A 13,760-nucleotide genomic window follows, 5' to 3' on the forward strand; every position below is an offset into this window, starting at 1 on the left:
AGGTGAGCCGTCCTCAGGAAAGGAGCTTATCAAGGCATCAAGCTCATTGATGAACTCTCCAAGGGAACCTGGAGGGCGATAAATGATAAGGATGTTAAGCTTGAAAGGGCTGGTAACTGTGACAGCATGGAATTCAAAGGAGGCGATAGACAGATGGGTAAGGGGAGAAAGAGAGAATGACCACTTGGGAGAGATGAGGATCCCGGTGCCACCACCCCGCTGACCAGAAGCTCTCGGGGTGTGCGAGAACACGTGGGCAGACGAAGAGAGAGCAGTAGGAGTAGCAGTGTTATCTGTGGTGAGCCATGTTTCCGTCAGTGCCAAGAAGTCGAGGGACTGGAGGGACGCATAGGCTGAGATGAGCTCTGCCTTGTTGGCCGCGGATCAGCAGTTCCAGAGGCTACCGGAGACCTGGAACTCCACGTGGGTCGTGCGGGCTGGGACCACCAGGTTAGGGTGGGCGCGGCCACGCGGTGTGAAGCGTTTGTATGGTCTGTGCAGAGAGGAGAGAACAGGGATAGACAGACACATAGTTGACAGGCTACAGAAGAGGCTACGCTAAAGCAAGGGAGATTAGAATGACAAGTGGGCTACACGTCTCGAATGTTCAGAAAGTTAAGCTTACGTTGCAAAAAAATCTGATCTGATTGACTAAAATGATATAGTACTGCTGGCTGGTGAAGTAGCCTGGCTAGCAGTGGCTGCGTTGTTGAAAGTGAAGCTGGCTAGGTGACCTCGACAATTTCTCTAAATTTCTCTAAACTACACAATTATCATGGATACAAGGACAGTAAAGACAACTAGCTAACACTACGCTAATCAAGTCGTTCCGTTGTAATGTAAGTTTCTACAGTGCTGCTATTCGGTAGAAGTTGGCTAGCTAGCAGTGTTAGCTAGCAGTGTTGGCTAGGTAGGAGGACGGCAGCGCGGCAGGCGAAAATAGCTGGCTAGCTAACCGATAATTACTCAAAGCTACACAATTATCTTAGATACAAAGATAGCAAAGAAAACTATGTAGCTAGCTAACACTACACAAATCAAGTCGTTCCGTTGTAATGTAATCGTTTCTACAGTGCTGCTAATCGGTGGCTAGCTGGCTAGCTAGCAGGGTTGACTACGTTACGTTACGTTACGTTAGGACGAGAATACCTGGCTAGCGAACCTCAGTGAACCTCGATAACTACACAATTATCTTTTATACAAAGACGGCTATGTAGCCAGCTAAGTAGCTAGCTAAGATCAAACAAATCAAAGATAGCAAAGACAACTGTGTAGCCAGCTAACACTACACTGATCAAGTCGTTCCGTTGTAATGCACTCGTTTCTACAATGCTGCTATTCGGTGGCAAGCTGGCTAGCTAGCAGTGTTGGCTACGTTGCGTTACGTTAGGACGAAAATAGCTGGCTAGCGAACCTCAATAACTACACAATTATGTTTGATACAAAGACGGCTATGTAGCTAGCTAAGATCAAACAAATCAAACCGTTGTACTGTAATGAAAATGAAAATCAGACCGTTGTACTATAATGAAATGTAATGAAAAGTTATACTACTATTCGGTAGACGGTGGACGTTTGCTAGCTGGCTAGCTGCTGGGCAGATAGCAGTGTGGACTACGATAGACGACGAAATACGATAATTACGCAATTATCTTTGATACATTTACATTACATTTAAGTCATTTAGCAGACGCTCTTATCCAGAGCGACTTACAGATTGGTGCATTCACCTTATGACATCCAGTGGAACAGCCACTTTACAATAGTGCATCTAGATCTTTTAAGGGGGGGGGGGGGGGGCAGAAGGATTGCTTTATCCTATCCTAGGTATTCCTTGAAGAGGTGGGGTTTCAGGTGTCTCCGGAAGGTGGTGATTGACTCCGCTGTCCTGGCGTCGTGAGGGAGTTTGTTCCACCATTGGGGTGCCAGAGCAGCGAACAGTTTTGACTGGGCTGAGCGGGAACTGTACTTCCTCAGTGGTAGGGAGGCGAGCAGGCCAGAGGTGAAAGAACGCAGTGCCCTTGTTTGGGTGTAGGGCCTGATCAGAGCCTGAAGGTACTGAGGTGCCGTTCCCCTCACAGCTCCGTAGGCAAGCACCATGGTCTTGTAGCGGATGCGAGCTTCAACTGGAAGCCAGTGGAGAGAGCGGAGGAGCGGGGTGACGTGAGAGAATACACAGACGGCTATGTAGCTAGCTAAGAAGAAATTGCTAAGGTTGGACAAATTAAACCGTTGTACTATAATGAAATGTAATGAAATGTAATGAAAAGTTATACTACCTGCAGAGCGAATGCAAATGCGACCGCTCGCATTTGCATGTGACACACAAACCGGATGTGACACACACAGCTGCAGTGATGTATACGATCCAGAGCGCTGGGCATCCTGGCCTGAGGAGACAGTCTGTTTGTGTCCCAGAAGGCAACATGGCAATGTCATCGTCCCCCTCCAGTGAACGTCATTCTCTGTCCATGTGATTGCTATTACCTGGAACATGCGCACGTCTGCAAATGTACACACACACACACACGCGCAATGCCACTTGTATGTGTGCATGCATACACATGCGCAAGCATGCACACATACATACAGCGCCTTCAGAAAGTATTCATACCCCTAAATGTATTGTATATTATGTGTTACAGCCTGAATTCATGTATTTCTTCTCTCACCCATCTACACAGAATACCCCATAATGACAAAGTGAAAACATGTTTTTGGAACACAACTTTGCTATGACACTCCAAATTGAGCTCAGGTGCATCACATTTTCTTTGATCATCCTTGAGATTTCACTACAATTTGATTGGAGTCCACCTGTGGCCAGTTAAATTGTTTGGACATGATTTCAAAAAGAAACACAGCTGTCCATATAAGGTGCGACAGTTAACAGTGCATGTCAGAGCAAAAACTATACCATGGGGTCCGAGAAACTGTCCGTAGATCTCTCAGATTGTGATGAGGCATACAGCTGGGGAGATGATCAAGAACCCAATTACCAATCTGACAGAACTACAAAGTTCCTTGGCTGATATGGGAGAACCTGCCAGAAGAACACCAGTCTCTACAGTGAAGAGGAGACTCCGGGATTCTGGCATTCTAGGCAGAGTTCCTCTGTCCAGTGTCTGTGTTCTTTTGCCCATCTTAATCTCCACCTTATCTCAGCTCACTGGTCACGATAACAACACCCACCCGTATCACGCGCAGGTATATCTCACTGGTCAGCCCCAAAGCCAACACCTCCTTTGGACGCCTTTCATTCCAGTTCTCTGCTGCCAACGACTGGAACGAATTGCAAAAATCGCTGAAGCTGGAGACTTATATTTCCCTCACTAACTTTAAACATCAGCTATCTGAGCAGCTAACCGATCGCTGCAGCTGTACATAGCCCATCTGTAAATAGCCCTCCCAATCTACCTACCTCATCCCCAAATTGTTTTTATTTACTTTTCTACTCTTTTGCACACCAGTATTTCTACTTGCACATCATCATCTGCACATCTATCACTCCAGTGTTAATTTGCTAAATTGTAATTACTTCGCTACTATGGACTATTTATTGCCTTTCCTCCTCACGCCATTTGCACACACTGTATATAGATTTTCTTTTATTGCGTTATTGACTGTACGCTTGTTTATTCCATGTGTAACTCTGTGTTGTTGTTTGTGTCGCACTTCTTTGCTTTATCTTGAACAGGTCGCAGTTGTAAATGAGAACTTGTTCTCAACTAGCTTACCTGGTTAAATAAAGGTGAAAAAAAATGTTCAATCCAATTTTTTATTGGTCAGTCTGAGATATGGTTTTTTCTTTGCAAGTCTGCCTAGAAGGCAGACATTCCGGAGTCGCCTCTTCACTGTTGACGTTGAGACTGGTGTTTTGCGGTTACCATTTAATGAAGCTGCCAGTTGAGGATTTGTGAGGCGTCTGTTTCTCAAACTAGACACTCTAATGTACTTGTCCTCTTGCTCAGTTGTGCACCGGGGCCTCCCACTCCTCTTTCTATTCTGGTTAGAGCCAGTTTGCGCTGTTCTGTGAAGGGAGTAGTACAAAGCGTTGTATGAGATCTTCAGTTTCTTGGCAATTTCTCTCATGAAATAGCCTTAATTTCTCAGAACAAGAATAGACTGACGAGTTTCAGAAGAAAGTGCTTTGTTTCTGGCCATTTTGAGCTTGTAATCGAACCCACAAATGCTGATGCTCCAGATACTCAACTAGTCTGAAGAAGGCCAGTTTTATTGCTTCTTTAATCAGAACAACAGTTTCCAGCTGTGCTAACATAATAGCAAAAGGGTTTTCTAATGATCAATTAGCCTTTTAAAATTATAAACTTGGATTAGCTAACACAAAGCGCCATTGGAACACAGGAGTGATGGTTGCTGATAATGGGCCTCTGTACGCCTATGTAGATATCCCATTAAAAATCTGCCGTTTCCAGCAACAGTAGTCATTCACAACATGAACAATGTCTAGACTGTATTTCTGATCAATTTGATGTTATTTTAATGGTCAAAAACAAGGACATTTCTAAGTGACCTTAAACTTTTGAATGGTCGTGTATATTTGGGTGATTGGAAGTGACGCAGACAATTACATTGATGGAAGCTACAATCTATCTGCAATATTAAAGTAGATCTACCCCAAAAAAATGACAAAATAATAATAATAATCCAAAAAATTATAATAGAGAAATAGCAACATATAGCTCGGCCTGTAACACCTTAGCCGGCAGAGGGTCCGCGTAGCAGTGACACGCACTGGTGTAAGTGCGGATGCTGTCAGATAATGTCCAGGGATGATCAACTTTAATATTGCAGATAGATTGTAGCTTCCATCAATGTACTTGTGTGTGTTGTAGAAAGATGGTGGCGATACAGCACAAAGTCCCAGCGGATGGGGGCTGTATTACATCCAGTCAGACGTTTCTGTCTGTCTGGATGGTGATGTGTCACTTATTCTTATGAAGGACTTGGCAGATCTTTTTATTTGATTTCACCTTTATTTAACCAGGTAGGCTAGTTGAGAACAAGTTCTCATTTACAACTGCGACCTGCCCAAGATAAAGCAAAGCAGTTTGACACATACAACAACACAGAGTTACACATGGGATAAACAAACATACAGTCAATAATACAGTAGAAAAAATATATATACAGCATCTGCAAATGAGGTAGGATGAAAGAGGTAAAGCAATAAAAAGGCCATGGTGGCGAAGTAATTACAATATAGCAATTAAACACTGGAATGGTAGGGTGTGCAGAAGATGAATGTGCAAGTAGAGATACTGGGGTGCAAAGGAGCAAGATAAATGAATAAATATAGTATGGGGATGATGTAGATTGGATGGGCTGTTTACAGATGAGCTATGTACAGGTGCAGTGATCTGTGAGCTGCTTTGACAGCTGGTGCTTTAAGCTAGTGAGGGAGGTAAGAGTCTCTAGCTTCAGAGATTTTTGCAGTTCGTTCCAGTCATTGGCAGCAGAGAACTGGAAGGAAAGGCAGCCAAAGGAAGAATTGACTTTGGTGGTGACCAGTGAGATATACCTGCTGGAGCGCATGCTATGGGTGGGTGCTGCTATGGTGACCAGTGAGCTGAGATAAGGTGGGGCTTTACCTAGCAGAGACTTGTAGATGACCTGGAGCCAGTGAGTTTGGCGACGGATATGAAGTGAGGGCCAGCCTACGAGTGCATACAGGTCACAGTGGTGGTTAGTGTATATGGGGCTTTGGTGACAAAACGGAAGGCACTGTGATAGACTTCATCCAATTTGTTGAGTAGAGTGTTGGAGGCTATTTTGTAAATGACATCGCCGAAGTCGAGGATTGGTAGGATGGTCAGTTTTACGAGGGTATGTCTGGCAGCATGAGTGAAGGATGCTTTGTTGCCAAATAGGAAGCCAATTCTAGATTTCATTTTGAAATTTGGAGATGCTTAATGTGAGTCTGGAAGGAGAGTTTACAGTCTAACCAGACAACTAGGTATTTGTAGTTGTCCACATATTCTAAGTCAGAACCGTCCAGAGTAGTGATGCTGGACTGGCGGGCAGGTGCGGGCAGCGAACGGTTCAAGAGCATGCATTTAGTTTTACTTGCTTTTAAGAACAGTTGGAGGCCACGGAAGGAGAGTTGTATGGCATTGAAGCTCATCTGGAGGTTAGTTAACACAGTGTCCAAAGAAGGGCCAGAGGTATACAGAATGGTGTCGTATGCGAAGAGGTGGATCAGGGAATCACCCGCAGCTAGAGTGACATCCTTGATGTATACAGAGAAGAGAGTCAGCCCGAGAATTGAACCCTGTGGCACCCCCATAGAGACTGCCAGAGGTCCGGACAACAGGCAGATGAGATTACTCGACCAGTCAGCAGCCGGTAAACCAGTTAATGACAACTAATAATGGTGAGGTTAATGTAAGAACTAGAATACACCCTACAGTAATTATTATCACTACCGATGGTAAAGTTCTTACATTTTGATTATACGACCGGGGTTCGAATCGAAGCCTGGAAAATGTAACTTCATAAATAAATCAAATCAAATGTATTTATATAGCCCTTCTTACATCAGCTGATATATCAAAGTGCTGTACAGAAACCCAGCCTAAAACCCCAAACAGCAAGCAATGCAGGTGTCGAAGCACGGTGGCTAGGAAAAACTCCCTAGAAAGGCCAAAACCTAGGAAGAAACCTAGAGAGGAACCAGGCTATGAGGGGTGGCCAGTCCTCTTCTGGCTGTGCCGGGTGGAGATTATAACAGAACATGGCCAAGATGTTCAAATGTTCATAAATGACCAGCATGGTCAAATAATAATAATCACAGTAGTTGTCGAGGGTGCAACAAGTCTGCACCTCAGGAGTAAATGTCAGTTGGCTTTTCATAGCCAATCTTTGAGAGTATCTCTACCGCTCCTGCTGTAGAGATTTTATATAGAGATTCCGTTTCAATGGTGGATTAATGTACTATCACAGTAATTTATTTAGTTTTCTTTGCAGAGCAGACTCGCTGCTTACCGCCAGTTCACCCTATGGGCACAAGGGAGACTTGGAAGAGGTGTACGACACGTCATCCCTTCGTGTGTGGTCTCTTCTATTAGGCTCGCATACCCACATTCAAGTGGCATCTACATAGGGTTTGAGCCACAGGAGATTAGTGGCACCTTAATTGGGGAGGACGGGCTGGTGGTAATGGCTGGAGTGGAATTGGTCGAATGGTTTCAAATAGATCAAGCACATGGTTTCCATGCGTTTGATGCCATTTCATTTACTCCGTTCCTTCCATTATTATGAGCCGTCCTCCCCTCAGCAGCCTCCACTGCTTTGAGCGTTAATAAAACAAGTCAATTGGATCTTGCCTTTACTACCAAATAAAATGACTATACATGGAGTTTTTTATACCTCCTGAGTGGCACAGTGGTCTAAGGCACTGCATCTCAATGCAAGAGGTGTCTAGTTCAAATCCAGTCCCTAGTTCAAATCCAAGCTCTATCACATCCGGCTGTGATTGGAAGTTTGGTGCACAATTGGCCTGGCATTGTCTGGGTTTGGCTGGGGTAGGCCGTCATTGTAAATAAGAATTTGTTCTTAACGGACTTGCTTAGTTAAATTAAGGTTACGTTTAAAAAACAAAATTGTGTCTTATGTAAAAACACATTATGTCAAAAAACTAGACAGTCTTACCTGCTCAAATTATTAATAACATTCCCATACATTTTGTATATTATAATTCTAAGACAAGGTTTCTAAAAATATTATAAATTCGCTTAGTCGACTATAACAACAGGTTCAAGTGTAACCAGAGAAACTAGCTTGGAAGATAAAACTGCTTTGAACGCGCACCACTGGCCTGGTTGCTGGAGTGGTGACTTCATCTAGCTTAGGCTACCATCTCGTGGAAAGCAATGGTAACTACACTGAGCAGCTAGTTGAAGATCTTAAGATACTCAAGTTGTCACTTTGTTTGACAAAAAGCATACATTACAAAGGTGTCGTAAATAAAAACAAAACAAACCATGAAAAATAAGTAGTGCAGAAATGCGGTCCGATATTCAGCAGGAGGCAGAAGGGTTGGGTGCATAAGTGTTGATATTTATTTACAGTCTTCAAGTAGTGGTATCCAGTAAAAATATTTACAAAGACAAACTGGATTAATAGACTTACCGGTGATTAAACAAATGAAAAAACTGAGACTCAAGCAGGCTTGCCCTGTTGTTACCTTAGCTAGACATGCTGGGGCTCACCTGGCTAAAGCAGCTTCCCCAGTAAATTTTCCAAAACAACTGAATTGCCACCTAAAACAGGGCCATCCTGGAACGTACCGTAAATCATTATGACACTCAACACTGGCTAATACACAAACATTTAATTATGTAAAAGTACCACATAACATAATATTCAAACATTCAAATGTACAAGCGTTTAATAGCGATCGAGACTTCCATACTGTGATTTCCTCTGTGGACGGGTGTATCTTTGGATTCGGACTTGAATGACCTGCTCCTTCTCCATTTCCTGAACCCTAGCCCGCTCCCCCAATGTGACTGCTTTTCTTTATCTTCGGGCACTCAGGAGGGTCTGCTGGGATTGTCCTACAACAAGACAGCAGATGAGCTCCCATCTAACCGACCTTCCCCATCTGTACTGTTGAACAGCGGGCTATGTGCATACTATATAATATGTGATGGCTGTTTTAATGATATTATGGATATTGCCAACTTTGTAACACTTCCACTTTTTTTATCTGTGTAGGTCATTGTGATGCATAAGACATGTATCTAAGGTGGAACTAACAAAACCATGTAGCTAGCTAGTAACACTTGTTGACAGCTAATGTTATTGGCTAACATTAGCTGCTGCAGATTAAAACAAATCTAGGGCCGCACAACTAGCTAAGTTTACCTTCACTGACTCGCGCCGCCACCTCCGTTCATTCCTTGACACTGAAGTCACTGATGTTGTCGAAGATGGTCGGTCCTTAACCCTCGAAGTTGAAGATGGAGGGGCAAATGGAGGGTTTCAATGTTAACTTATTTCCATTCAGAAACTCCCGCTTGCGACATCAAAAGTGCCCTTCGTAATGAAGTCTTCCTCTGCGAAGTGCTCGCTGCAGACCCTGCTTGGAGCCGGCACATCCTTCTTCAGGAGCTGGAGACACTTTTTCCCATCATTGTGGGTCCCTGTGTAGCCGATGGTAGTTTACACAAGGATTGTTTTTGTGGCAATTAGTACAGCTTGGAACTACAGTTCACTTTTGAATTACTTGTTGCCATCTTCGTTGTCCGCTGCTCACTCTTCTATTCACTCTCCACGGTCACACATGGGGTATGCCACCGAGAAATTTGTGGCCTGGTATTTTATCCAAAACTCAATACCACAATCAATTTGGTCACTCCTACCTTTGACGCTTTAGTGTCAGTCGTTACTATGGCAATTTAAGATGGCGCTGACCATAGGTCAATAGAATAATAGTATTAAGAGCTAATGATGTGTAGCAGCCAGTACCGGAGCAGTCCTCTCTGTCTCACCCAGCAAATTTTGGCCAAATAGATGAGATGTGTTTTTGATTAGTCTCATCACAGGGTGGGGCCAGTATGTTTGCGTCTGCCTGTGGGTGTTTTAGTGAGCATACTGTTTATTGGGACTACGCACAGGACAATATCAGGGCTCATGATTGGCACTGCGGTCTAAGGCACTGCATCTCAGTACTAGCCGGAAAGTAGAGCATTGCAGTAGTTTGTCAAAAGAGAGATCAGGGTCCAGAGTAACGCCGAGGTCCTTCACAGTTTTATTTGAGACGACTGTACAACCATCAAGATTAATTGTCAGATTCAACAGAGGATCTCTTTGTTTCTTAGGACCTAGAACAAGCATCTCTGTTTTGTCCGAGTTTAAAAGTAGAACATTTGCCGCCATCAACTTCCTTATGTCTGAAACACAGGCTTCCAGGGAGGGAAATTTTGGGGCTTCACCATGTTTAATCGAAATGTACAGCTGTGTGTCATCCGCATAGCAGTGAAAGTTAACATTATGTTTCCGAATGACATCCCCAAGAGGTAAAATATATAGTGAAAACAATAGTGGCCCTAAAACGGAGCCTTGCGGAACACCGAAATGTACAGTTGATTTGTCAGATGACAAACCATCCACAGAGACAAAATGATATCTTTCCGACAGATAAGATCTAAACCAGGCGAGAACTTGTCCGTGTAGACCAATTTGGGTTTCCAATCTGTCCAAAAGAATGTGGTGGTCGATGGTATCAAAGCAGCACTAAGGTCTAGGAGCATGAGGACAGATGCAGAGCCTCAGTCTGACACCATTAAAATATCAGTTACCACATTCACAATTGCAGTCTCAGTGCTATGATGGGGTCTAAAACCAGACTGAAGCGTTTCGTATATATTGTTTTTCTTCAGGAAGGCAGTGAGTTGTAGTGCAACAGCTTTTTCAAAAAATGTTGAGAGGAATGGGAGACTCGATATAGGCCGAGAGTTTTTATATTTTCTGGGTCAAGGTTTGGCCTTTTCAAGAGAGGCTTTATTACTGCCAGCTTTAGTGAGCTTGACACACATCCGGTGGATAGAGAGCCGTTTATTATGTTCAACATAGGAGGGCCAAGCACAGGAAGCAGCTCTTTCAGTAGTTTAGTTGGAATAGGGTCCAGTATGCAGCTTGAAGGTTTAGAGGCCATGATTATTTTCATCAATGTGTCAAGAGATATAGTACTAAAAAACATGAGTGTCTCCCTGCAGAGTTGTGCAGACTCAGGACAACTGAACTTTGGAGGACTACGCAGATTTAAAGAGGAGTCCATAATTTGCTTTCTAATGATCATGATCTTTTCCTCAAAGAAGTTCATGAATGTATCACTGCTGAAGTGAAAGCCATCCTCTCTTGGGGAATGCTGATTTTTAGTTAGCTTTGCGACAGTATCAAAAATACATTTTGGATTGTTCTTATATTCCTCAATTAAGTTGGAAAAATAGGATGATCGAGCAGCAGTGAGGGCTCTTCGAAACTGCACGGTACTGTCTTTCCAAGATAGTCGGAAGACTTCCAGTTTGGTGTAGCTCCATTTCCGTTTCAATTTTCTGGAAGCTTGCTTCAGAGTTCAGGTATTTTCTGTGTACCAGGGAGCTAGTTTCTTATGACAAATGTTTTTTGTTGTTAGGGGTGCGTCTGCATCTAGGGTATTGCGCAAGGTTAAATTGAAGGGCATCTAAATCTTCGGGCTGTCCTAGAATTTATAGCACGACTTCTGATGATCCTTGGTTGGGGTCAGAGCAGATAATTTAATAAAATGGTAGTCCAGGATTATGAGGAAAAACATTAAGATCCACAACATTTATTCCACGGGACAAAACTAGGTCCAGAGTATGACTGTGGCAGTGAGTAGGTCCGGAGACATGTTGGACAAAACCCACTGAGTCGATGATGGATCCAAAAGCCTTTTGGAGTGGGTCTGTGGACTTTTCCATATGGATATTAAAATCACCAAAAATGTGAATATTATCTGCTATGACTACAAGGTCTGATAGGAATTCAGGGAACTCAGTGAGGAACGCTGTATATGGCCCAGGAGGCCTGTAAACAGTAGCTATAAAAAGTGATTGAGTAGGCTGCATAGATTTCATGACTAGAAGCTCAAAAGACGAAAACTTCATTTTATTTTTTGTAAATTGAAATTTGCTATCATAAATGTTAGCAACACCTCCGCCTTTGCGGGATGCACAGGGGATATGGTCACTAGTGTAACCAGGAGGTGAGGCCTCATTTATCACAGTAAATTCATCAGGCTTAAACCATGTTTCAGTCAGGCCAATCACATCTAGATTATGATCAGTGATTAGTTCATTGACTATAACTGCCTTGGAAGTGAGGAATCTAACATTAAGTAGCCCTATTTTGAGATGTGAGATATCACAATCTCTTTCATTAATGGCAGGAATGGAGGAGGTCTTTATTCCAGTTAGATTGCTAAGGCGAACACCGCCATGTTTAGTTTTGCCCAACCTAGTTCGAGGCACAGACATGGTCTCAATGGGGATAGCTGAGCTGACTACACTGACTGTGATCGTGGCAGACTCCACTAAGCTGGCAGGCTGGCTAACAGCCTGCTGCCTGGCCTGCACCCTATCTCAATGTGGAGCTAGGGGAGTTAGAGCCCTGTCTATGTTGGTAGATAAGATGAGAGCACTCCTCCAGCTAGGATGGAGTCCGTCACTCCTCAACAGGCCAGGCTTGGTCCTGTTTGTGGGTGAGTCCCAGAAAGAGGGCCAATTATCTACAAATTCTATCTTTTGGGAGGGTCAGAAAACACTTTTCAACCAGCGATTGAGTTGTGAGACTGCTGTAGAGCTCATCACTCCCCCTAACTGGGAGGGGGCCAGAGGCAATTACTCGATGCCGACACATCTTTCGAGCTGATTCACACGCTGAAGCTATGTTACGCTTGGTGACCTCTGACTGTTTCATCCTAACATCGTTGTTGCTGACGTGGATAACAATATCCCTACACTTTCTACATTCACCAGTTTTAGTCTTAGCCAGCACCATCTTCAAATTAGCCTTAACGTCGGTAGCCCTGCCCCCTGGTAAACAGTGTATGATTGCTGGATGATTCATTTTAAGTCTAATACTGCGGGTAATGGAGTCGCCAATGACTAGGGTTTTCAATTTGTCAGAGCTAATGGTGGGAGGCGTCGGCGTCTCAGACCCCGCAAAAGGAGGACTAGAGACAAGAGAAGGCTCGGCCTCTGACTCCGACTCGCTGCTTAATGGGGAGAACCAGTTGAAAGTTTCTGTCAGCTGAATGAGCGACACCGGTTGAGCATTCCTACAGCATTTCCTTCCAGAAACCATGAGAAAATTGTCCGACTGCGGGGACTGTGCGAGGGGATTTATACTACTGTATGTACTTACTAGTGGCACAGATGCTGTTTCATCCTTTCCTACACTTAATTGACCCTTGCCTAACGATTGCGTCTGAAGCTGGGCTTGTAGCACAGCTATCCTCGCCGTAAGGCGATCGTTCTCCTGTATATTATGAGTGCAGCGACTGCAATTAGAAGGCATCGTGTTAATGTTACTACTTAACTTTGGCTGGTGGAGGTCCTGACGAACCACGTCCAGATAAAGCGTCCGGTGTGAAAAGTTGAATGAAAAAAATTCAAGCGAGGGGAAAAAAACAAACATATAAACGGTAATTAAAAAGTAAAAACAGTCAAATTGGCAGGTAGCAAAGTAAGGTTAGCAAACAAAACGCACAGCAGCACATAAACAAGTCCATAAGTTGTGACCGGAAATGATAAGTGTATGTAAACTTCCGACTTGACTTGTAAGTAGTTTTGGGTTCCTCAGCATTTAACCTTCACTGTAGCCTCAATTTCCACCTTTCTCCTCGCAGCTCCTGAGGTGGAAAAATAACATCTGACAAATGTTTTAAATCCTAATTGTAGTGTAACATTCTCCCCCTCTCCCCTCTCGCTCTCTCTTACCTCTCTCTAGCCTTATCTCATCCAGACGATACTACTTTGAGATCCTTCACAAGCAGGATGACAAGGGGTCCGACCACGTGGAGGTTGGGGTAAGTCCATACAACTTGATTCATTTATGGGGGGGGCTAGGCTACTAGCTGAAGTTGTACGAAACTACTGAACTAGACCCTGTGTAAGTCCTCTCTAAACTCACTCAATACTGGGTCTCTGTCCCTCTCTCTCACCCTCCACCTCCCTCTCTCTTTTGCTGTCTCTGTCAATTTCAATTTAAGG

The 13,760-nt window shown here is 43.8% G+C and overlaps 1 protein-coding gene across 1 annotated transcript in view; it reads left to right on the top strand.

The window, feature by feature from the left end:
• b4galnt4a (beta-1,4-N-acetyl-galactosaminyl transferase 4a) overlaps positions 1-13,760 on the top strand; it is a 430,046-nt gene that overhangs the window by 340,151 nt on the left and 76,135 nt on the right. The window contains exon 8 of the mRNA XM_055934959.1: positions 13,498-13,576. Coding sequence (XP_055790934.1) covers positions 13,498-13,576 — 79 coding nt within the window. The remainder of the gene's footprint in view (positions 1-13,497; positions 13,577-13,760) is intronic.

The sequence above is a fragment of the Salvelinus fontinalis genome, chromosome 9 (assembly GCF_029448725.1).
Source record: "Salvelinus fontinalis isolate EN_2023a chromosome 9, ASM2944872v1, whole genome shotgun sequence".
Taxonomy (NCBI): domain Eukaryota; kingdom Metazoa; phylum Chordata; class Actinopteri; order Salmoniformes; family Salmonidae; genus Salvelinus; species Salvelinus fontinalis.